This window comes from Erithacus rubecula, assembly GCF_903797595.1.
Source record: "Erithacus rubecula genome assembly, contig: SUPER_Z_unloc_2, whole genome shotgun sequence".
NCBI classification, from domain to species: Eukaryota; Metazoa; Chordata; class Aves; order Passeriformes; family Muscicapidae; genus Erithacus; species Erithacus rubecula.
Window position 1 is genome coordinate 827,356 of NW_027635860.1, and position 23,434 is coordinate 850,789.

A 23,434-nucleotide genomic window follows, 5' to 3' on the forward strand; every position below is an offset into this window, starting at 1 on the left:
CTAGTTTCCTAGCCTGTTGGTTCTACCACAAACATCCTAGTGGACAACTTTGTTTCCTATACTAAGGGTTTTTTTGTTCTTTTTCTGCTGAATCTGGTGTTCAGGTAGACTCATGTGTGTTCTTACTAATGTGATAAAGTTATTTATACAGTGAGGAACTCACTGAATTTTGTCATCCTTACTTTGCTTTCATGTCTCAAATCAATAGGACAACTTGTTCAGCAAAACTCTCAGGCACATGCTTAACTTCTTGCATGTGCTGGATGTGTCATTGAGAGCCTCCCACATGCTGATAGTAATTTTTGCTTGGATTAGCATAAGCATATGCTTGAGCAATTTACTGAGCTGGGATTTTTGTTTCTCAGGTTTGCATCTCACAAATTTTCCTTGATGTATTTCTCTTCATTTAACTAGGACCAGAATGTGGCCCAAAGGATGAGTGTAGTTTGGCTGAAATTATTTTTCTCTTGACAGGGCTCTTATTTAGAGCTCAGTAATACCTGTAAAACATATGTTCTCATTTTCAGAATCCCCAGAGTCTAGGAAAAACATTTGTTTTCCACATCAGTCCTGAGTCAATGCTGTGCCAACTGAACACACAACAAAATATCAAAAGTATAGAAGAGGCAGAGTGACCCTGACTAAACTGATAGGAATTCAGTGCAAAAGAGGCCATTTGCTTCTGTTTAGATGGATGCATCTGCTCCAGAACTGACAGCATCCTTGTTCATTACTACTCAATGACTTCAAGACTGTCACTGGCTATACACTGATATCAAATAGTCGCACGTGTTACCAGGGCTGTAACCCAGATGATGTGCTTGCCTTCATGAATGGGAACTGCATCAGCCTTGCCTCTCTCAACCCAAGTAATGGAGTCGATAAAGGTGAGTGGAAATAAACTCCATTCATCTGCTTTGTCCTTCCTGCGTGCCTATACTTTTTAACCATTCAGCAAATCAAGTTCTTCCCTGAAAGGCCTTTCTGTGTCCAAGAGTAAGCCTTGTTCCAACAGCAACTCTAACAAGGTATTGCTAGAAGCTCGTCAGGGTTGTTTCTGAGGAAGAGAAAAAGAGGAAGAAAAATTGAGGGGAAACAAAAGAATAAGTCATGTATTAGAAACCAACATTAAGAAATAGAGGTGAAAACTGATTGCACTTTTATTAGTGGCATTTGTTTTCCAGCTAGATCTCTTCCTTGCTTGATTACAGATATCTATTATATTTGCCCCATTAACATAAACTAATATAAATGTTTTCTTTTTTTCTTATTCTTCTTTTTTTCTTCTTTTTTTTTTTTTTTTTCTTCTTTTTTTTTTTTCTTTTTTTTTTCTCTTTTTTTTCTGCTTAAATAGTGTATTGGGTTCAAAGCCTCAGCTAATTTAAACCCATTTCCTAAGGGATAACTAGAACAATTAATATCTGGAAAATAATGAAATGGCAGCTCCTAGTGATTACAAGCTGACCTCTGATTAATAATATATTTGGTTTAAAATCACAGTATAACTTTCTTTCTATAAGTAATGTTATTTAATGCAGGTTGGCTTTTTTTTTTGTTTGTATGCTTTTTGTTATCCTGCTGTAATTAATAGTAGCATGCTGTTGGATCTACTATTATCCCAGTGCTCAAAGAAGCAAACCTTTTGGCTGGCAGAGAGCAGACAAAACTCATCTCATATACGGAAAGCAAATAAAAGTTTTCATATAAGAATTTTTTTTTTACTTTTTTATCTTTTTTAAGTTTTTTTTTTTCTTTTTTTTTTTTTTCTTTCTGACTCTGTGTGTGTATATATATGTGTTTTTCTGGTGGAGTAGGGTAGGAGTGCCATTACAGGGCTTTCTGATTTGGAGACTCTACAGCAAGCGATCAGAGGGACTTCTGCAATTCTTGCAAATCATACATCCAGTCATTATAATGCAGTGCACAAAAAAGCTAGGACAACTGAGGGCTAAAAGTTTTGCAAAATACTATGGGACAGTCATCATTGTAACTGTACAAAACTTGCTCTCAACTTAACATAACATAAAGGCACCATTGATATCTTTCCCCATTTTTGAAATACTGTAAAAAATTGCTACATATGGCACATAACACATTTGTACATACGTATATTTAATTTATAAAAGTTTTTTTTCCCCTCCTGTTTTCTATCAGCGGAATTGCTAAAATAAAATAAATTGTTTAATTTAAAGGTGGAATACTTCATTATATAAAATAAAGTTTTACATGTGAATCTATGTGTTTTATGTTTTATACAGCAATAGGGTCTTGGTTAGCTATCACACTGGACAACCTTGCTTGTAACTCTTCAGGCGTGTTGAAGCGGCTTGCCGGGTTAGTCCTGGTTTCAGCCAGGCGGAAGGCGGTGGCGGGCTCCAGACCGGCTGCCCCGGGGTTCGGTATGCTCAGGAATGGTGTATCCTCGCCTATTCTTTCATCTTCGGTTTCGGTCTCGGAGCTGCTGCTCTCAGAGCTTGTGTCAGAGTCCACTTCCACCCTGCTGGAAATGTGGCCGTTGGGCTTTGTTCTTTTGACCCTCCGGCTGTTGGTGAGTTTCTTTGGAGGCTCCTGTGCTGGTTCGTACTCCTGCGTGGTCTCGTACTCCTCGTCCTCCACGATCCGCAGAGGACTTGGTGGCAGGCTGTTGCTCTCGTGGGTGGCATTGTGGTGAAAGGAGTTGAATTGCTGAAGGTGGTGGTCATACTTCTCATGCAGGTGCAGCGGAGTCACCAGGAGCAGTGGTCGCTCCTCTTCTATGAAGGGACTCACCGCCACTGAAGGGATGGAGACGGTCAAGCTGGAAGCCGGTGGTGACATTGTGGAGGGGCGGGACTTGGGAGAAGTTGGAGTGTGAAAATCAACGGGTGACATGCGAGCTGGTGTGGTCATAGCTGAGACATACCTGAGGAAAAGAGATGGGGAAACGTTGCGAGCACAGGAGCAGTGGTGACCTGTGAACACAGCAGCTCTTGAGAGAAATGGCAGGGATCCCTTAAGGTCCCCAGCATCCTCACACAGGACTACTAAGGAACCTTTCCTGTTCCTATTAATCTTATAAACTGCTGACTTCTGGGACTCTGGGCAAAAACATTTGAAAGCAGGAGGAGTGCAGTGAAACTCCCAGATCCCAGCCATGGAGATGCTGTAAATTTTTTGCCAGAATAACTTTCTGGAATGAGTCCAGGAATGGGATTCAGAGACAGACAGGCTGCCAGAAACAAAATGCATTTGCAAGTATTTTCTCAAAAGGAAAACAGCTGCTACACTTCTGGAAGGATTTGACCAGAATCTGGGGTACATGCAAACAGACAGGGGGAAAGAAAGGACGGTCCTCTTGGGGCTTCACCCTCTTCTGGCAACCAAATTGTCTCAAGCTAGGGAGGAAAATAATGTTTGGATGAAATCTAGAACCAGATTCTGCTAATTTTAATCACCAAAGTTAATCAGAGAAGCATTTGTAGCACTGTCCCAGGAGCTTTGTGCTGCTCCACTCTTTGGGTGCTAGTTACCCTTTGCAGATAGGTCTACCCTGGCTGATAGATTTATCTGCAAAGAAGCATAGAGTATTGTTTGTCCTCCTCTGGGAACAAATGCTAAAAGACAGGATTGTCTGGCCCAGTGCCCATGTTTTCTCTGCAAAATTTGTCCCTGTTCCTGTGGGAAGGGTAGTCGCCAGAAGTGATTTCTGAAAATTAAGCTCAGGTGCCATTACAGGGTTTTTCCCAAAAAATGTGAAGCTCTCAACTAGTTTTAACCAGTAGACATGAGGTCATGTGGATTCATGCCAGGTGAGGATCTGCCTAAAACCACTTGATCAAAAGTACAGTGCCCAGCACGACACTTTGCATCGTCTGGCTTTATTTTTATTCTTATCCTAAATTCACCTGCCCGAATTTTGTCCGTGTTTAAAGTTAAAATTGTTCTAAGCTCTATCACAGGCCCATTAAGAAAAGCTATATGTCTAAGATTGATGTAGTTATTTAGTTTTTCATTAGTGGCTTATTTATCTGAGCCTGAAATTACCAAAATCCAGCTATCTTATAAAGTCTGTGACTCAGTTGTGCATATTACACTTGACAAAAATGGAGTTGTGGGAGAAAGGAGAAAATGGGACATTTTCTGGACAGATGTGCAGTAGCATAATTTGATTTCCATAGAGGTGCATTGATTGCATTGATTTACATGAACTGAGTAGCAAGAGTAGGGGAAAAAAAACAAACTTGGAGTTATGCATGGGAATTAATCAAATTGGTTGAACAAAGGGCAATGAATAGATCTGTGCATTGGATGAATTAAGTAATTTTTTCTCCTTCCATGAGTGAGCTTTTCATCCCTTTCACATTTTTAATAGGCACTGTCTGAAAAACTGAAGCCTTTTTACTTTCTACCAGCTGGTACACTGTTGGATATATGTCTTAATGACATACTGGATTTTAGCTCAACTGGTTCTGTTAATGCGTTGAGTTGGTTAAATGTGTTCAGTGTACTGTGCAGGCTTCCAACAGTGTCAAGTTACTCATACTGGAGTCTTGTGCATTCACACATTTCTGGTCTATCCCCCCACACCCTAACAGGGCAGTGCTAACTAGCTGCTGTCTGCAATCTGAGGCTCAGGAGCTGAGTGCAGCTCGAGCCCATCCTGAAAGGAAGGTTAAAAGGTGATTGATTTATCTAGCTTCATGGCCAACTGTGCTGGCTCAGTGAAAGGGGATCAGAGGGCACGCATGGCCATCCAGCACACAGTGACTAGTTGTATGCTGCCAACTTCATCATGTAGTCCAGCCTTTTGTGCAGAGATGGTGTTTTTTGATCTTCTCTGCTGTAAGAGTGCTAAGGACATCCAAGATAAAACTGCTTGTGTACACAGGTGGCATGGGATCCTGAAAATGTAAGGGGTAGTGCCAGAGGATCCTTTGTAATGTCTGTTCAATTTAATTTGAAAATTGAGGGAGTATAGCCTCGGTTTACTAATTCACTAGAGCAACATTTGATGGCTTCAGGAAGTAATTTGTCAGCTCCTACATTCCTTTATGTTTCTCAGTGATTTTTAGTTCCAAATAACTCTCACTTTCCCCCTTATAGACACACAAGCCATCTCAGGAACAATTGGCTATGTATTTCCTGCTTGCTAAAAATAGATGAGGCCTGCAATTAATGCCCAGGGAACTATCATCTCCCCCGTTCCAAATCTGTGATTGCTTCAGGCACAGGCTAGGCTGTCAATGTCTGATGAATTATCACAGAAATGTTGCTGCTTTTGACCTAGAGTACAACCTTCAAGAGACACAATAATTGATGAAATGCCTTCTTTCTTCTCAGAGAAACAAAAAGGAATATACTCTCCCTTCTCCCCTCACCCCGCACCCCTTTTCCCAGTTAAATCTGAACAGTTCATATTAGAATGATGCTTTGGGTGTCCCATGCAGTGCAGACAGTCATACCTTCTCACACGCAGATGCCCAAACATGCTAAGCTGTAATACTCACCCCTGGCAGGCGCGTGGCCGTGCATCCTGCTCGGTTCCCCGGCAGGAGACAGCATGGTATTTACTGTTACAGGTCCTGATCCAGCAAAGCACTTAAGCACATGCTGAGCTCTACCCATGTGAGTAATCTTGCTGATTTCAGTGGGCCTACTCGCACGATTAAAAGATAATCTTGTCAAAGTGCTCTGCTGGATTGGAGCCATGGCTGTTTATGTCATGTGAGCCATGTATCTTCAAATTAAATTCCATGGTAAATAACACATAATTTTTAATGAGAGGGCTAGTTTATTATCCTTAGTGGTACTACACTCAGGGTCCTTCCTCAGTGGACCCTCTTCCTGCTTAGCTGCTGTTTGCATGGCAGAGGCAGTACCACAGAAATGACATTTGCTGTACTTGCACATTCATTTTTTTGAAAACCACAATTTGTCTCCCACACAACTCAGTCTCCTGGGGATTGCCTGGCTGCATTTTTGGCATCATGGATGCTCCACAAGGCCAAATCCCTAGAGATTTTGAAGTCCTCAGAGAACTAGTCCATAATCTTTTGTTTTCCTTTTCTTCTGCTTATGATTCCTGGGAGAAAAGCTCTTTTTAAATATTTTCTTTCTTTTCAGTCTTTCTTTTGCTATTCTGGGGCCATCTTGAAGTAAAATGGTAGCCTAAACCTGAGAAAGATTTTTTAAGTAAAAGTTTTTTTGCAACTGATGTACTTCTAGGCAGACCTTAAGAACTGAGGAACCAGCGTTTTCAGACAAAAAATTAGTTGGTTAGGAGAACTCCTGGCCAGTTTTATTTATAACTACTCCTGATTTAATAATGACATGAGTCCTCCTGGCTTGCACTTTGTGTTCCTTGCTTTTATTTAATAAAGGGTTAAGGGAAAATTTTAAAGGGTTTAGGAGCTAGAATACTCCAGAAAGTAGGTGGTGGCATAATTTCTATACTGCTTAGGAGTCCTTAGTGACCTTCTCCTGTGGATCAATATATTACTTTCCTCACTGCAAAATCTCTTAGCTTTCTCACTTGCATCTTCTAAGAAATTCATTATTAGGCAAATTTCTGTTTAAAGCAGAAATTTCTGACTAATTACTCCAGTGGAGCTTTTCCAAGCTCCAGTGAAACTGTGAACTGCAACTATTAGCCAGTGAACGGCTAGCTAATAGGACCAAATCCAGCAAAGCGATAAGAAATGCTTTTGGTGGACTTTAAACTACTGCTTAGCTCTCCACCTTTATGAATGTGTGCCCTACATGAACAGCTACACTGTTGCATTTTCTCCCCCGCTCCCAAGCTTTGAAACCAACAGGAAAACGCCAGGCGCTGCCAGGAGAGCAGCGAGGTGGCGTGTCCTACCTTTCGCTGTGAGGAGAGTCTCGGTAGGAGTCGGGGGTCTCTCTGGCATGCCGCAGGAAGCCGCTGCCTTCCCGTGGGCCGCCGATGCCGTGGAGGCGGTCCCGGGGCCCCGCAGGGCTGGCGTGCCTGCTGTTCTCCATGGAGGAGCTGACGAGCACCGAGTGGCTCTCAGAGAGGATGCTTTCGGTGTGGCCATTGCTCCAGCTGGAGAGCAGCAAGCGGGAAAAGAGAAAGGGGGAGTGTGAGGGTGGGCTTTGGTGGCAAATGCGTGTGAGCAGAAGTTTAGCCGGGGAAAGGAGGGGCTCTGTTGCCACTCAGGATCTGCAGCAAAACCTTTGGGCTGGTGACCAGAGCTGCAGAGTTTAGCGAATTGTATGAGACCACAGGCACCAAGGTGATTCTGCAAGTATGGATAAAAGGAGAGGGAAGGAGGGCTTTCCAGTTATCAGAACTGTCACTGATTCAGCAATTTGCATATACTAAAGTTCACTGCGACAGTATTGGAATGCCATTCGGATAATAAAGGTTTTCGTAAAATCCTGGGAAGATAATTAGGTGATATGACATCAAATATTGTTGGTCTTAAAATGAAAACACTGTGAAGGGAGCATAGATCTTCCCTAGTTTGTTGTTTTACACATCTTTTGGTTTTGCAGTAGCAACAGATCAGATATTACAGCTGCTATTTGCCTTCCTCCTCCAGTACCTGTGGCTGGATGTCTGGGTGACTGTCACGGAGTGATGTGTTGTTGAGGTGTAGTGGCTTGTAGAAAATGAGGTCTCTGTTTCTCGCTCGATGACGTGCTCACTGGAGATCACATTTTTCGAAACGTACTGCTGAAAAAACCCAGACAAACCTCAGGTTTACAAACTGTAATTCACAGCACATTTGTAGATATAATTTCCAATCCCCCCTTCCCAGATTTCAGTCTTCTACATGTGCCACAGCACAAATTTTGTCACTTAAATACATGCAGAAACCATACTGACACACTTGAGCACATTCACATACACCTCTGCACACATAGTCCATCTAGACTCAAAACAGGAGGAGACAAATGAGGAAAGTAGCAAAGGTCTGCATTCAAATAAGGCTATAAAAATGCATTTAAGAAGGGAATGAGAACTCCCAATAGACAGATGTGTGGAAAAGCAACCTCCCATTACCATCAGATACACAAAAAATACTATTCTCTGATGGAGAAGATGGCAGCAATTTGCAACAGCAGTTTTTTTTTTCTGTGTGGAGAAAGCCAAGAGAAATCAGTGTCCAGGCTGCAGCAGGTAGATGTGTAAAAGCTGTGGGGCATGTCAGGGCAGGCTGGCAGGCGCAGTGCCACCTACATTCACGAGCTGGACGTTGTCGGGCGGTGGGTTGGGGTGGTGTGGCCCGTTGGCCATGTTCATCACGTTGTTCCTCTCCGAGCGCAGGCTCTGCCGAAGGCGGTCGTGCAACTTTTTCCTCTGCTTCCTGTGCACGAAACACGGAAACAATTTTACTAGACAAAAGGAAAGCAGCTGCACCTTCCAGCATATTGATGTTGGTGATAATAATATAATATCACTTTTTTTGCCAGAATTTTCTCCACTGCTGCTAGAGCTCAGAGTAACTCTGAAAACCACAGGTCTAATTGCAGCTGGAGCTGTGGGGACCTCGACAGGGGGAAGGATATTTGGGATCCCTTCCAGGAGTCAGCGGGACACAGGGGGACAGGAATAACTGAGAGGGAAAGGGAAGCCATTTCTAAGCAATGCTCTGTCTCAGGAGGAGCTCTTTTCTGCATTCAGAAGGGAGGGGGAGAGATTTTAACCCAGACACCTTGACACCCTCACAAGGGCCAAAGCAAGGTTCTGACAGCCCATCAAGTTACACCTCTCAGTTCACCACAGGGAGCCAAGGTGTTTGTGCCTCAGGGCTTGCTTGCAGTCACTGGAACATGATTTTTGTGATGTGGCAGTTACACATTTTTTTGGTGGGATTCATCCCCTACCTCAGCAGTGTGCTTCACATACATAAATGTGTTAAAGAAGAATGCAGAGGAAGCCTCAGAAATCCAAAGTGAGAGTATATGGGATAGGCCTGAACCTGCAGATTTCCTGGCAGCTCTGGAAGGTTTTGTTTCAGCAATGACAGATTTTCTCTGAAGCCTAATCATTACCAGGTGGATGCCATGGCTGCTAATGCATTTAGTAGAACTATCCATGTACTAATGACATGATCTCTGACTGACTTTGATGTTTCTACTGTTTCCTGGCCTTAGCTGCTGTTTCCCTCCTTGCTAACAACATGCATGTCCTGTGAGGAGTGGCTGTGGAAGCTGGGGTTGTTCAGCCTAGAGAAAAGGAAGCTCAGGGGTGACCTTATCACGCTTTACAACTGCCTGAGAGGAGGCTGTAGCCAGGTGGGGGTTAGCCTCTTCTCCCAGGCAAGTGGCAACAGGACAAGAAGAAATGGCCTCAAACTGTGCCAGCAGAGCTTCAGTTTGGATTTCAGGAGGAATCTTTTCACCTAAAGGGTTATTAAGCATTAGAATGGACTGCCCAGAGGGGTGGTGGAGTCACCCTCCCTGGGGATGTTAAAAAAATGAGTGGTCATGACACTTGGTGCCATGGTCTAGTTGATAAGTGGTGTTCAGTCAAAAGCTGGATGCAAAGCTCCAACTCCAAATCTCAAAGGTCTTTTCTAACCTAAATGATTCTATGACTCTGTAATCCTTCCAGCTCTCCTCAGAAGAACTCTTCAGAAGATCATTACAAGCTGTCAGTAGCAAAACTTACGGCATAGTAAAACCTGGCTATGCAGAACATGCTAATTAGAATACTGATACAAATAACCAGAGAAAAGGCTACTCAATTTCAGACTTAGTTTGTCTCTCATTATAATGGAGAACTTCCACCATTCTGTCACAGAATCCAGGGCAGTGCAAGGAGGACTCAGGCTCCAACACCCTCTGGGATGCATATGACTTTGGCTGGCAAAAGCTGGAATACTACTAAGCCATATGCAGAAGTGCAGATAGTGATGGCAAGGTAGGACAGTGTTAGAGATAACTATTTTCAATTCTGTTTTGAACGCAAGGGGACAATTCCAAGCTTTACAAAAAAGGAGGAGTGAGAGAGGGCAATAAATATGTTGAAGCTTGATACTAATGAAAACTTAAAGATGAAGAAAATATATTTGAGACAGAGCATTTTACATATTTTCTCTGTGTATGTGCCTGGATAGTGGAAAATGCTTAATTTCTATCACGTCACATGAATAGCATAAATATACATCTGTCTTGGAAATGCTCCTGTCTCAGAAAGATACAGTCTGTGGTTCATGTGTACTTTATGCTTTGAGGATAACCAGGCATCATCTTAGAACATGTAAGCAGTTAATGTGTATAGAGAGTGCAGTACCAAGAGACATTTGAACTACCCAAAGACCTGCTGGGCTGAGAAGCAGCAGTCAAGAAAGGTTTTAACTTGATTTCACAGCTCCCCTTCATGAGACTCTGGAGACCTTGGGAGTTGAGAACAATCTGAATTCCTTAATGTGGTAAAGAAAGTGAGTTCTAGAGGGAGTTTGAATTTGTCATCTACAGAACTGAAATCCTGGCACATGTAACCCAGGAATCCATCCTTAAAGAGCTGCATTACTTTCCACCTTCAGTGACCTTCAGTGTATTTAAACTTGCATGCTTTTAACTGTGCTGTTTGTCCTGCAGTAAAAGTACACTAACCAAAAAAAGAAATTATTCCACAAAACTGAGAGGAAGGAATAATGGGAAAGTGAGAGTGTACTTAAGATTTTATGTTCATGCAAGTTATTTGCAAATAAAGTACCTCTGAATTAAGATTCAGTGTCTGAAGATACTGCCTTGGCAATTTATCAGCAGTATTTCTTGCAAGGAAAACAACAAAATCGAAGATATTACATTGGTTGTTCTCCTAACATCATTTCAAGATTTCTTCTGGTTTCTGAGTTTCCCCCCAGTTTAGGCAAAAGAGTATAAGCAAGTCACCTTACAGATACCAGTCTGGCCTCACTGCTGAATTTGGAGTGCCATGTCCTGGCATGGCACTGTCATCAACTGGTTTTGAAAACATTTAGCTTTTGGTTCACAGTGATTGCTAATGTCTGGGGCAAAAAAAGCATCCAGACCCCTGATGGATTCTGTGGGCTCTTTATACAGAAAAACATACTTCAGGATACTGACTAAATGTTTGTTGAAATACATGGGGATGTGATTTCTAAAAGCAGTAATTGATCTGAATATTTATTACTGTTTCAATTGTTCCCCACTGACCACTGGCACAAGGTTAAGGGCAGGAGCAGTTGTGTGTATGTGTCTGGACTCTCACTGAGAGGGACAAATTATCTCCCTCCTCCCCCAGTTTTAACACATCCATTATTGGTGGGGCTTACCACAAAGACCAACAGTCCAGCTGCCAATCAGGCCTTGAAACAGTAAATCAGGTTTATACAAACGTGGAATATTTATGATAAGGGTTTTCTGTGTTTTGGTGGGGAGATTTATAAGGGCAGCCAGAAGTTTTGGCAGCAGAAATTCTGCTGATGTTCTGTGTAATTTATGGTCCACAGTGCCTCATGCATGTTTGAGAGTCACCCCCAATAATTTAAAGACTCACAGAATTTATTTAAATGCCTGCTTTTGCATTGAAAGCACTTTTGTGTTCAGTTTTTTGGCCTTTGGTGTGTAGTAACTTTTAGCATCATTAATTGTGTCTCAAGTACAAACAAATTAGTGTTATACATAAAATGTAATGCTGGAAAGAAACACTATTCCAGTGTTGAAGTTTATTCCTTGTCAGCTGGGGAATCCAGCTGAAATGGGGGATAGAAAAGAAAGCAAACAAAAAAGAAGACAAAAAAAATTGCAAATTGCATTTGAAGACTGAGAAATCCTTTCTTAAATTTGCACTGCTGATGGTCTTGGAGACCCACATTCATCTGGCTTGGACCAGAGCACCCTGGTCACAAGTTTGTCCCTTAAGTTATGCCCATAGAAGCTATAGTCAACTGGGAAGGCCCTGACCAATGACCACAAATATGAAATAGAAGAGAAAAGTTTACTTGGTTTTGCAGTAGGCCACCACACACATGATGCCAACTACTAGAAGAGCAATGCAAATGCCAGTTATGGTCAGCACCCGTTTCTGGTACAGTTCCTCAGCTTCTAGAAAGGGACAAAAACAGAGAAAGTCACAACATGGAGGATGGCTAGGCAGGAAGCACTCAGTCAACAGCTGTCATGCTACAAACCACTGCACAGATTCACACAGCCACACTAAGACACAGCCACCACACTTCAGGCAGACTCATTGACTGCAAGGAGAACAGGACTACACCACAAGCTATTAACACAATACTGGGGATGAGAACAATTACACAATTACAGTCAAAAGGGTTTGTTATTTTTTTTGTTGTTGTCTTTTTTTTTTTTTTTTTTTTTTAAGCCAACATGAATAATATCTAAGAAACAACTTCACAGTTGACAAACACAGCATTTGCTGGAAATAAAAATGCAGTGTGGTAAGGTAATAACATGAATTTGCAAATGCTTTGGAAGTTTTGCAAAGACAGCTGGAATGAAAGCCATTTTTATAGATCTTAAGAGAAATTTGTTTTCTTATTATCTTTTTTTGGATTGTTTTCATATCCAGTATCCCTCTGGTCCCATATCAATTTATATTTCAGCTGTCTTTACAAGAGAAATTTCAAAATACTCTTCTGCATTTGAGACATGAGTTTGGCTTGTAATTACATCACCAATGGAAATGAAGACAGGTTTTGAGCTCTGGTCATAAAATTCAGACTCTTTCTCCATTGCTCCTCCTAAAACAGCAATGTTGACAACCAGCAGTGCCTTGTGTGAGAGAAATGCAGAGTTTTGACTTCTATCCCTTTGTGACCAAAGAAGGAACTCTCAATCTAGGGTGGCAGCTTGCTCAGTGATGACAACTTGTTACCGATCTCATTCATCTGAGATATTTCACTTTTATAAAGGTGCTAGTAGCAATGCTAATGTTTGGGCTGGAGCTACTGATGCTTTCCAGCCTCTCTCATGCTTGGCAGAGAGCACTGCTGAGTGCTGTGCTGGGGAAATGTTACATAAGGAGCTCTGAAACAGAGGCGCATTCTGCGCTGACGCTTTACAGATGTGGATTTGTGTTCCGGCTGTAGGACAGAAATGGATGGCTAGCTTTACTCAAGTCCTTTTTTTTTATTAAGCAGGCAGACCAATAGTGATCTGCACTATCGACCACAGTCAGAATACCAGCAGGTGATTAAAAATAAATGACTGAATTAGAGCTGCACAGCTTTTCACTGCCTTTGGGATAAATGCCAGCATTATTCCTGCTGGAAGGGACTTACCTCTGGCTGGTACAGAGGTGCACAATTGTCTCTCACATGTGCTATATGTCTCTGTTCAAATGATGTGCTGTAGTGAATGGCACACCAGTTCAGGGGAAAATGCTCCTTACTGAACAGGATCCAATGTGTTTCCTGAGCTTGCTAATTTTGTTTTAAAGTTGCTGTGGGCAAGTGGCAAATACTCCATGCAACAAACCAAAAGGCAAAAATAAATCTAAATTTCTCTGATACAATGCACCACACCATGGAACAAATTTGTCTTACAAGCCAAACCCACTGTAAATCAAACACCAGCAAACAGGTCATGAGCACTATCAGACAAAATTAATAGCACTACTTATTAACAAAGACAGGGGAAGGAGAGGGAAGAAGTGAGTGCGGTAAAACTAAGATGCTGAAAAATGATTACAGAAAAACAAATACAACTCCAAGAACAGGAAGTCAAAAAAGGAAGAAAGAAAGGGCTGAAACTCCAACCAAAGCAAACTGTGACAAAGAAAAAGCAGAAGGTGAAGTATAAAGGAAGACAGGTAAAAAGGGTAGAGAAGTCAACTACAGGCCTGGCACAGCATGCTTGGAACTGGAAAAAAAACAGAGAGAAGAAATGCTTGGGAACAAAAAAAAAAGGTTGAAGCAGAGTGTGAAGGGATTTCTCATACAGCATAACTCCTCACCTAGGCTAGTTAGTGGCACTGGCTCCCCTTCCCTTTTATGCCCCTTCTGAAAGCGCTTATTAGTTAGCCATGGAAATGGTGTATTATGAGGATGTCACAGGAAACAGAAGAATTGTGCTAAGCAATTTAGGGGCTAATTGGAAATGCTTTGAATTATTATTTTTATTGTCATGCTGTCAGCTGTTAGCTTATGAAAGCAAAATGAATAATAACAAATCAACCTATTTTTTTTTTTTTGTAGTGCAAGAGAGAGGAAGTACAAAATTAACAGTGGACACTCTGCTCAATTCTTATATTGGAGGAAAAATTGCACTGAATCTTGGAGGTTTGCTGCAGGCTGAGGCTGTTGCAATAGAGCTGGGCAGCTGGCTGGTGATGGCCTGACTGAGTTTGTCAATGGGCTGAGGCTTGTTGCTTGTATGTGGGACTTTTCTGGGTGCTCACTCACTGCAGAAGATGGAGGATGCAGAGAAGGAGCAGGGCTGTGGGTGCAGCCCTGAGCAATGCTCCTAGCACCAGCAAGTTTGCTGGGACTACAGCTTTCAACAGGCATGGGAAATTAAATCCCTGGATCCTCTTTCATAGCCTTAGTTCCCTCCTGTGCCCTTCGAAACAAAGCCATAAGGACAATGCAGCTTGACATGGTGCGCACGAATGGTGCTGCCATGGTCCCTCTCAAACTCTGGGGGCAGAGTCTGCCCAGGAAAGCAAATGCACCTGGGCATGTCATGGCCAGCAAACCAGCAAGCTCTCGTGCAAACCTGGCTGTGCTCCTGGCTGATGGGACAGCCCTGGTGTTCTGCAGGGACCAGTGTGGGTGACAGGGGACACTGGTGGCTGGGACAAGACTGGGATCCTGGTCAAGACTTACAGATAGCATGGTACCTCAAAGACAAGCCTTGGACGCTCTGTTAAAGGCCAAGAACACTTGCAAAGACCTCCTGTGGGGCACTTGTGGTTATACTACATCTAGCCCCAAAACTGCCTTCTGTCTCTGACCCAGTGTTAATGATTATGGAGTCAGTTAATGACATCCAGCTAAATAACACATGCTGATTACACTATCTTGAAAAAAATTATAGCAGCCTTTCAGGAAAGTCTGTAAAGAATTGTATGAGCAGTGAGAATTTAGGAAAAATTTTAGCGTGTTAAGTGCTAAAAATAATTTCAATAATTTTTTTACCCTACCAATTGCTAGGAAAATCAAATCAACTTAAGATTTAAGTCAAGGTATTACATTGGCAGCCTTTCAAATATGTATATTATGCTATTAATTTCACATTACTCTAATTTCTATATAATCAATGATATATGTGATCTTAGATTTGCTGTTTTAAAGTTTTTCTTCTTACAGATTTCTTGGGATTTTAAAAATAATTTAATTGCAAGAGGGTGTTCTGCTGATGTAATTTCATATACAAAACAAAATTTGCATGTCCATTTCTGAAGGGATTTTAATTTAACTCTTCGTATGTTTATGTAGCCATATATCTCCACTGCAATCTAATACATAGGAGTGGGAGTTAATGCTAACTGAGGATAATAATGAAAACAAAAATAAGTTGTTGAGAGATTTTTGGGCTTGTAATGAGTTTTCCACAGTTGACAGCTTAAACTAATGACATTTTGTAGGGGCATTTTTAATAAGAATGTGAACTAAAACTACCTCACCATCTGTTTTTTCTTTTGTTTTAAATTTTTAAAGTTTTTTATGTTAATGAATAATTATAGGAGATCCCAAACTAAAACTGACCTCAATTTTAAGTTAGCCTATTCAAGAAATGCATTATTTTTACCCCTGAATACAAATAGCTAGTCAGATAAGTACAGTCTATTAATGAATAAAACTTAAAATATATTTCTAATAAATTCAGAGCTAAAGTGAGAAAATAGTATCCACTGCCAATCTTCTTGTTGAGTTTAGTTTTAGAAATATTGAATATATTTGCTGACTTGAGGATCTGGAGTCTAGCTGTAAACTTCTACTTAAATTCCTAAATAACTTTAGTCCACTTTGAATTCACAGACCTAGAAAGGAATGTATATGTGCATATCATTTACAGATATGTATAGGCAACTGATTTACACATGATGTGTAACCACTTAGATGTGGGTTTAGACATAAAACTTTACTTGAGAATCAGAGTTCAACGCTGCAAATTTGTAGAAAATTTTAAGTGGCCATAACAGTTTCTCTCTTTTAGGGTACTAGTTAGATGTTTTGCTTAATGCTTACAGTGTTTCCAAAATCTGGCAACCCGAGAAAAACTCACCAAAATCATATACAAAACTAGTCAAAACTATACAGCAGAAAAAGGAATGCACACTACTTTATGATCACTTCAGTAATTCCTAGAACTCTTTAGTCTGGAATACCCTATCAATAGTACCATTTTAGTGAACTAATCTCCACTAACACTTTACAAGGGTTGTTGTTATAGCTGTATGATCCCTTTTAAAGCATAAAGAAATTGGTTAGGAATTGAAAAGGGGAAGTGGAGAAAAAAAAAATAAAAAGGGGTTTATCTCTCAGGGTCTAGAATCTGCAGGCTAAAAGGAATGATTGGTCCATACCCATAAATTCAATCCCAAGATGCTCTGCCAATGCAGAAAGTTGTCAAAAAAAGAAAGAAAAAGGAAAAAGTTTCAGAAAGGAGCAATACACTGTACTTAAAAATAATTTACATATGAGAATTATAGCTATTCTGTGTCTGCACATAAAACAAGACAAAGGGTGCATGGTTATGTGGGCAATGCTCAGGTGCACCTTTCTTAAGCTATGTGACCAGACCTTCTGCAAGGCTTACACACAAAAATATGTATACATGGGCCATCTGAGCAGCCACAGCCCAGGGAATGCAGGAACCATTAACCCTTAAAGATTTTACTGAGATGAACATGGCTGTGACCTAAAGGGTGCCATGTACAATGGCTGATTGTTTTCACATGGGAACATGACAGCAAAGGGATGCTCTACAAAGGGCAGCATACCCCTGTAAATGGGTTGTGCATTGCTCTCCCTTCTGGCCCTACTTCTGTCTCCAGAATGCATATCCTTGCTCTTGAAGGCTGTGACCTGGTGGTGACTGGCACTGCTTACTCAGTAGTGGGAGTCCTCCATTTTGCAAATTGACTGCAGCAGGCCTCCAGCTTCTGGAAAATGAGCAGCCAACCTGTTTTCCCTGTCTTTGGACTGTGCTGTGTTGGCAGAACAACTTGTTGAACATCTGGATGGACCCTGGGGTGCAGAGCCTGATCCCTTTATACAAATCACATGCCTAGATCAGCACTCCCAGTCCTCAGCACCTGTGGGTAAAGTGGAACACAAGTTTCCCCCCAGCAGGTACCCTAGGAGACCCTTTCCACAGGGCCAACACCACAGCCAAGGTAGCTCTTGCCTTCTCTAGTTCTTGTGTGCTCTATAATTTAAATCCAATGGCAATTTTCACGGCAAAGGATTTTTTAATGCAGTTTGCATACATGGGGAATGTAAAATCTTTGTTGCCATTCAGTAACATTTTAAGGGTTAAGTAAGTTGGAATCCATCCAGGTATTTCGTAAAGAGCCAATATCACATGCCTACCTGACCGCTGCTAAGGGTATACATTAGTTGCATAGAAAGCTTGATTAAATCTTCAGTAAAATGAATGACATGCCCATGCATATATATTCCTGCATATGCTTGCTTATAGGTAAGACACCTAGTTTGAAGGTAATTTAATTTTAGGGAAGTCATTCATATCATGCAGTTTATATTTAATATAATTCAATAGGAAGTTGGTATTTAAAATTGGAATATATTTTGGCTAGAAGGCCTAACAAGAAAACATGCTGAAGAAACATGCATTGCTTATTCAAACCCAGATGGTACATAGCTCTGACCTATCTATGGGATTCCTAGTCACATTCCCTAGATCTGATAAGCAGAACATCCCAAAACTTCTCATTTCATAAACAGGTGATTATTTTGATATTTTCATACTTCTTAATGCAATTTCAATTGAAAATACACTCAAATTACCTAAACTATCTAAGAGCAGACCCCCTGTGTGTCAGCCATTTCTAACTGAGGGACTTGGATACAGTCTCTTTGTGACATTTAGAATCCACTTTGAATCCAAGATCTGGTTCATTTCAATACTACTCAGATTGCAAAATTGCTTTTTAACTTGATGTGTTAAGACCTAGGGCTTCTGTAAAAGTGACAATTGGTTCAAATCACAGGAGCCTGGAAAGTTTGTCCTTTCATAATTGAAGTATCCTATCATGGCAATTTTAGCACTTAGTGAACATTACCTGAGCAGTTTATAGAGAAAACCTGTCTTTTTTAATGCTGAACATAAGATGGTCAATGGCATTTTTCAAGTCTACTTGTTCATTTAGGAGTCTTGGTTTCAGCACATAAAGTGAACAATTTAGGGGCTGAAAGGATTTAGAAAATAAAAATTTCAGGTGAGATTGTCTACTACCCTCATAGAGATGTGACTACTTGAGAAATATGTAGAAAATGAGAAGCATTGAGGTAGTAGAATAGCTAAAGGCAGACTTTTGAAGACCTGTAGTTTATATGAAAAGGCTGAAAAATTAAGCCATCACACAGCAACTGCAATTTTGGTTATCCTTCTAGAATATCATAGCTTTTCTCTTGCCCTCTTAAATGCCTCAGCCAGGTTCACTGTGACAATATGAGGCAAGGGCCATTACCAACTAAAAAGGAAATTCCTTCTGCCCTTCTTAATACTGTCCCTCTGCTCATCAGGGATGGCAGAGCTAAAATGTTTAAACTGATGACCCATGCTGAAGGACAGTATGTTCAGTTGATGCCCAAGAAGGCCCACAGCATGACCCCAGCCAGTTCTAAATTCACAATTCATATATAATTGTTAACTACAATTATAGTCTATAGTCCCATTGGGTGGGATCCTTGGTCCATCTGGGGCATTTGAGCGGACAAAGGGTTTACCAGTGATTAAACCCCAGAGAGGTTTCCTCAATCTTCTATTAATTCTTGGCTTTATCACTATTTCTTATCCCAGGGATCATCTGCACAATGTTGCTGCAAGAGTTCTCATGCCTAACTACATGAAAATTACCCAAAACTTTTAATGTCAACTCATTACTTTTGCTCTCTTCCATTGCCTTGATTCCTTGACTTCAAGGGAGTGAATGTATGAATGTCCAGACAGAAAATGTATCTCTATGGAACTGATGTATTTTTGCAACAATTTGTGGACTGCCTTCTGCTGTCTTATAAACCAGTGGTGGACCACGAGCCTCAAAGTCAAAGCACTCACTGAAAAAATTGAGGGTAGCATGCCAGGCAGCATCTGTGACTGCTGTGCCCAAGGAAAGGACGCTACAGGATCTGCCATCCAGGTTTCTGAGACGAGTCAAGTTGGCCTTGCACTTTGTTGGGACAGGGCATTTCCAGAATGCCCAGTGCCTCATTCTGATCTGGCAATAGGTTCTCAGCCCAGTAACTTCAGGACTCTCAAATACCAGCTCCAGGGCAGATTTCTGGATACAATTTTGCTTTAACAGCCAAATTAAGACAGTGCATTGGTAGGCACCCTTGGCTTGAAAACCCACTGACTCTTTCTTTCTAAATGAAGAAAGACCCTTCTGAAAGCAAGTGAAATTAAATAGCTGTTTGGTTCATACATACACTTTTTTTCCCTACTAGCACTTATGCTATTTAGCATCCCAATTTGCTCTGTACTTTGCAAAACCTGCATCTACAGAACTAAGTTAATCATACACAACACTTGGTGCAAAATATGAGCTTGGCTCTAAGCCCCAGTTGCAACATTTGCCTTTAGAGAACTCTCCTTCTAAGTCCTCTGTTAAACAGTATGCACTCATCTGCTTTGATATATATATTTGGTATGATAATAAAAATTCATATAAATTATTCTTCATTGATTTTTTTTTTAATTAAGTATAAATGTGCTTTCGATGGACTCTTTCCAAAAGTGTCATTTCAAGATCTTAAGCAGTATAAGAAATCAGATGTTGCAGTGAAGATGCAGGGTAGGCAGAAGTGCCAAGGTCTCATAGTCATTGCCTGGGGCTCTCAGAGTGGCCTAAGGTAGGTAGTGGCATGCTGTCCTGCCTCTGCATTTCAAGAAGAGGAAGTGCTTGACCAAATTAAGTACTAATAACTGGGTGTAACTCTTGCAGCAAGGCAAGGACTTCTGTGCCTTTTCCATGGAGGCAACTTCAGAAAGTCTCAACCTGGTGTCTTTAAAAATCTCAAGGAGGGTTAGGAAACTGAAAAACAAAGGAAGCAAAACCCACCTAAACTTTTTTTTCCTCCTAGATTGGAAAATAAATTTATAATCAACATACAATTCTTCTATAGCTTTCAGATAAAATTCTGCAGCAAACAATGAATCTCATATTTTTTATATCACCTTCTTTAAAATTATTATTCTGAGATCAGAAAATCTTAACTGCACTTTTCAACACAGTCCACAAGAAAAGCCAGTTAAATCTAATGTTTGATAAACAAATACTGTAACAGCATAAAACTTTTAAAGCCATCATTACCAGAGGCATTTAAATATAACTCACACTAATAAAGCTACTAAAACAGGGTATAAAATGCACACTCAAGTGCTGGAAGGTCCAGTCCCCAGTCAGCACTCTTGGGATTTGCGTGGGTAGCTTTCATGACTAAAAGTATGAATTATGTATGGATGTTATTCATCTATCAGTATATGAGAAAACCTGTGTATCTCTTCAGGCTCCAAAATGTCCAGCACATACTTACAGCTTTTTGTCCTATATACCAATGAAAATTAAATTAAACTGGCTTATAGTCTTTCTGTGCAGGTAATCCATCAAAAAAACAATTTCTATAATACTGCTTTTAGATCACAGTACATTCTGATGCCAGGAACAATTGAATGTAAGTAGTACTCATGCATTTAAATGTAAGATCTAAGCAATTTTCTTGTATGTTACCTTTGATTTTGCTATAGCTAATGAGAGAAAATAAATACAGAATATACCTTCTGCTACAACCTTGTCAAGCGATAATAATTAGCCCATTCATCCATGGGATACCTTATGGCATGTGGCTGCGGCACTGATTCTAGCAGTCTGTGTATGTGCATGTCTGATACTTTCATCTGGCCAATTTATCTTTGATCTCTTGCACCTATTACTCACTATATACCCAAAACATATTAGAAGCCTTAGTTTAAGTAATCTCTCCCCTTTTTCTTTTTCTTTTTCTTTTTTTTTTTTTTTTCCTGTGCTTTTTCCACTGAAGCTGGGACAAGAATGAGGAAGAACACCTTGATCCTGTTTGGCACATGCTCTTTAGAAACAATGTAAGCACTTCAATTACCTTTAATCTCTAGGTCTAACTGCAAATCTCATATATAAGTAGAGGACTAGCTACCATCCTTTGGCTAAGGGAGTGCTGGCCTGTATAATGACTCATAAGCTTTTTGTGGCAAATAAAATGGGAGACTTTCAAAATGTCACTTTTGTACTTTTTCTGCTTGATGTCAGCAAGGAGTCCATTATCACACATTCATAGTTAATTTCACAGCATTCCTAAGTCTTTCATATCCCCATACCCTCAATGCCAAACAATCTCAGGATTGCTTTCTGTTACAATTTGCGATTGCTTTTGGTTATAATTTTCATGCAACAGGCAGAGACAATCAATATTAGGCCTTAGGCAACAAATCTAGTTACAGATTAAAAAAAAAAAAAAAAATTGGAGGAAAGATGCAGCGACAAGAAAGCAGCACCAACTGAGCATGCTTCTACTGCGGCACAGACAGAAAAGTAGTGGACGTACTGTAGAAGCTGGCCATTACGTAGTTTTGGCAGCGATCACCAGTAAATTCATTTGGGCACCTGAGAGGAAAAACAAACAAAAAAAATGGTAGAGAAAAAACACAGAGAAAAGAGAAGAGGTGAATATATGCTAAGAAAGAAGCTCCTTCAGTGTGAACTGATATGACTTGGTGAGTTCACTTTCAGAAACTGAATCTCGGTTTAGCGTGTCAAAATAGCTCAGGATGTTGAGAGCAAGTCATTTGCTCTGTGGAAATGTAAAGAAATCCCCCCTGTAAAACCAGCCAAAGCCAAACCAATCCAGATCAAAGTGTGTTTCAAGATCTGAGACAGAAATTCACCATTCCAGAGACCCAGATCGGTTTTAGGATGCTCTTTCCACAAGGCAGCAAGGACACAAGATCTGTACATACTCATCTCCATGATTTTGGTCTTTTAGGGTTGCACTTTGCAGCAGTCTCCCAAACAGGAAAACTGCCAGCGTGTGCAAAACAAATGCATCTGTGAATGAATGGAAAGATCAAAAATCACACAAATGAGAAATATTTTGGAGGTCAATAATGCCATGGTGTAAAGATTGCACTTCAGAAAATCAGGTCATAAATTAGTGAGTAAAGAGGCCGGTTCCAGCTGAACTGTGAAAACACCAAGTACTATTGATTTTGTTGCTGTAGTTTGGGAAGAAAGCAAAGTTCAGATTATTTTAACATACTTTCTTGGTTTTGGATTTTCATGGGCAGAGTTTCAGTACATCTTGCTCCAGTGAATCCAGGTTGGCACCTAAAGGGCAAAAACGTGATAAGCAATAGTACACCAAAACCACTGCACTAACAGACTTACATCTGCTGGTCTATGGAGTGCGAGTGCATTAAGTGACCTCCTCGTTGGGTGTTAGTGAAAAATGATGAGAAGAGAGGCAAGCAAGTGTAACCTTTCCAGAAGATAAAACTTTGCAAAATTTACAGCAAAAATCCATCAGAGAAAAAAAAAAAAAAACAAAACCAAACAAAACCAACGTATTTTGCTTGTCTGTTTGGAAAAAGAAAAAAGAATCATAGCAAACGTGTACCAGCTCACTGCTTATTGCATCTCATGAAGGGACCAGATTGAGTTCTTTTTTTTTTTTTAATTTTCAGTGCAGTGGATAACAACAATTTATGCTGTTGCTTTCAATAGTCACATAAAATCTATGAAACTACCACAATTTTCCTACTTCCGTGATGGCATGTTGTGTCTTCTGGTAATTTGCTTTGAGGAGGTATAGTTAGTACAGTGATCACCAAAAAGCCACAAAAATCCAAAAAGTGAGAAGACAAAGTCAAACCCAAAGGAAAGTACAGTTAACATTGCACACAAAAAGATAAAAAGTCAGTCCAGGCAATAAGTAAAATGAGAGAGCAGAAGTGCTCTCAAAATTTGCAGTGCCAGAGTTGTCTGTCCTTCCAGTTCATAAGCTCTTCTGCAGAAAACTTGAGTGCATCTTTCCCCTTGATCATAGAGAAGGAATTTCTCTTCTATGATTTGCCCATCTTTTCTGCTGCTGCCTATCAATTCTTCCTTCATCTTCATTCTCCGTGCTGGGTCATGGCTCAGTTCCCAAAATATCACCATAGCAATGCAGGCTTCCTGTGCTTCAACTTCAGATTTCAATCTTTGTTCTTTCTCCTTCTCTCAACTCTTACTCAGCATGTAACCTAAAATTACCTGATATCTGCTCCTGTG

At 40.6% G+C, this 23,434-nt stretch overlaps 1 protein-coding gene across 5 annotated transcripts in view; it reads right to left on the reverse strand.

Annotated features, from left to right (window-relative positions):
- Nucleotides 1-1,273: 1,273 nt before the first annotated feature.
- The window catches only part of LOC306814831 (pro-neuregulin-1, membrane-bound isoform), an 82,017-nt gene continuing 59,856 nt past the window's right edge, over nt 1,274-23,434 (reverse strand). Inside the window, exons 1-8 of one of the 5 annotated variants that reach the window (XM_079331293.1) lie at nt 22,425-22,642; nt 21,714-21,772; nt 16,472-16,495; nt 11,922-12,024; nt 8,186-8,312; nt 7,548-7,675; nt 6,842-7,045; nt 1,274-2,902 (exon numbers count right to left, since the gene is read on the reverse strand). In XM_079331293.1, the coding sequence (XP_079187419.1) occupies nt 2,251-2,902; nt 6,842-7,045; nt 7,548-7,675; nt 8,186-8,312; nt 11,922-12,024; nt 16,472-16,495; nt 21,714-21,729 (1,254 nt within the window). In that variant the 5' untranslated portion in view covers nt 21,730-21,772; nt 22,425-22,642 and the 3' untranslated portion in view covers nt 1,274-2,250. Of the gene's footprint in view, nt 2,903-6,841; nt 7,046-7,547; nt 7,679-8,185; nt 8,313-11,921; nt 12,025-16,471; nt 16,496-21,713; nt 21,773-22,424; nt 22,643-23,434 lie in introns of those variants that run through there. The other 4 variants (XM_079331292.1, XM_079331291.1, XM_079331295.1 and 1 more) reach the window with 4 other exon arrangements.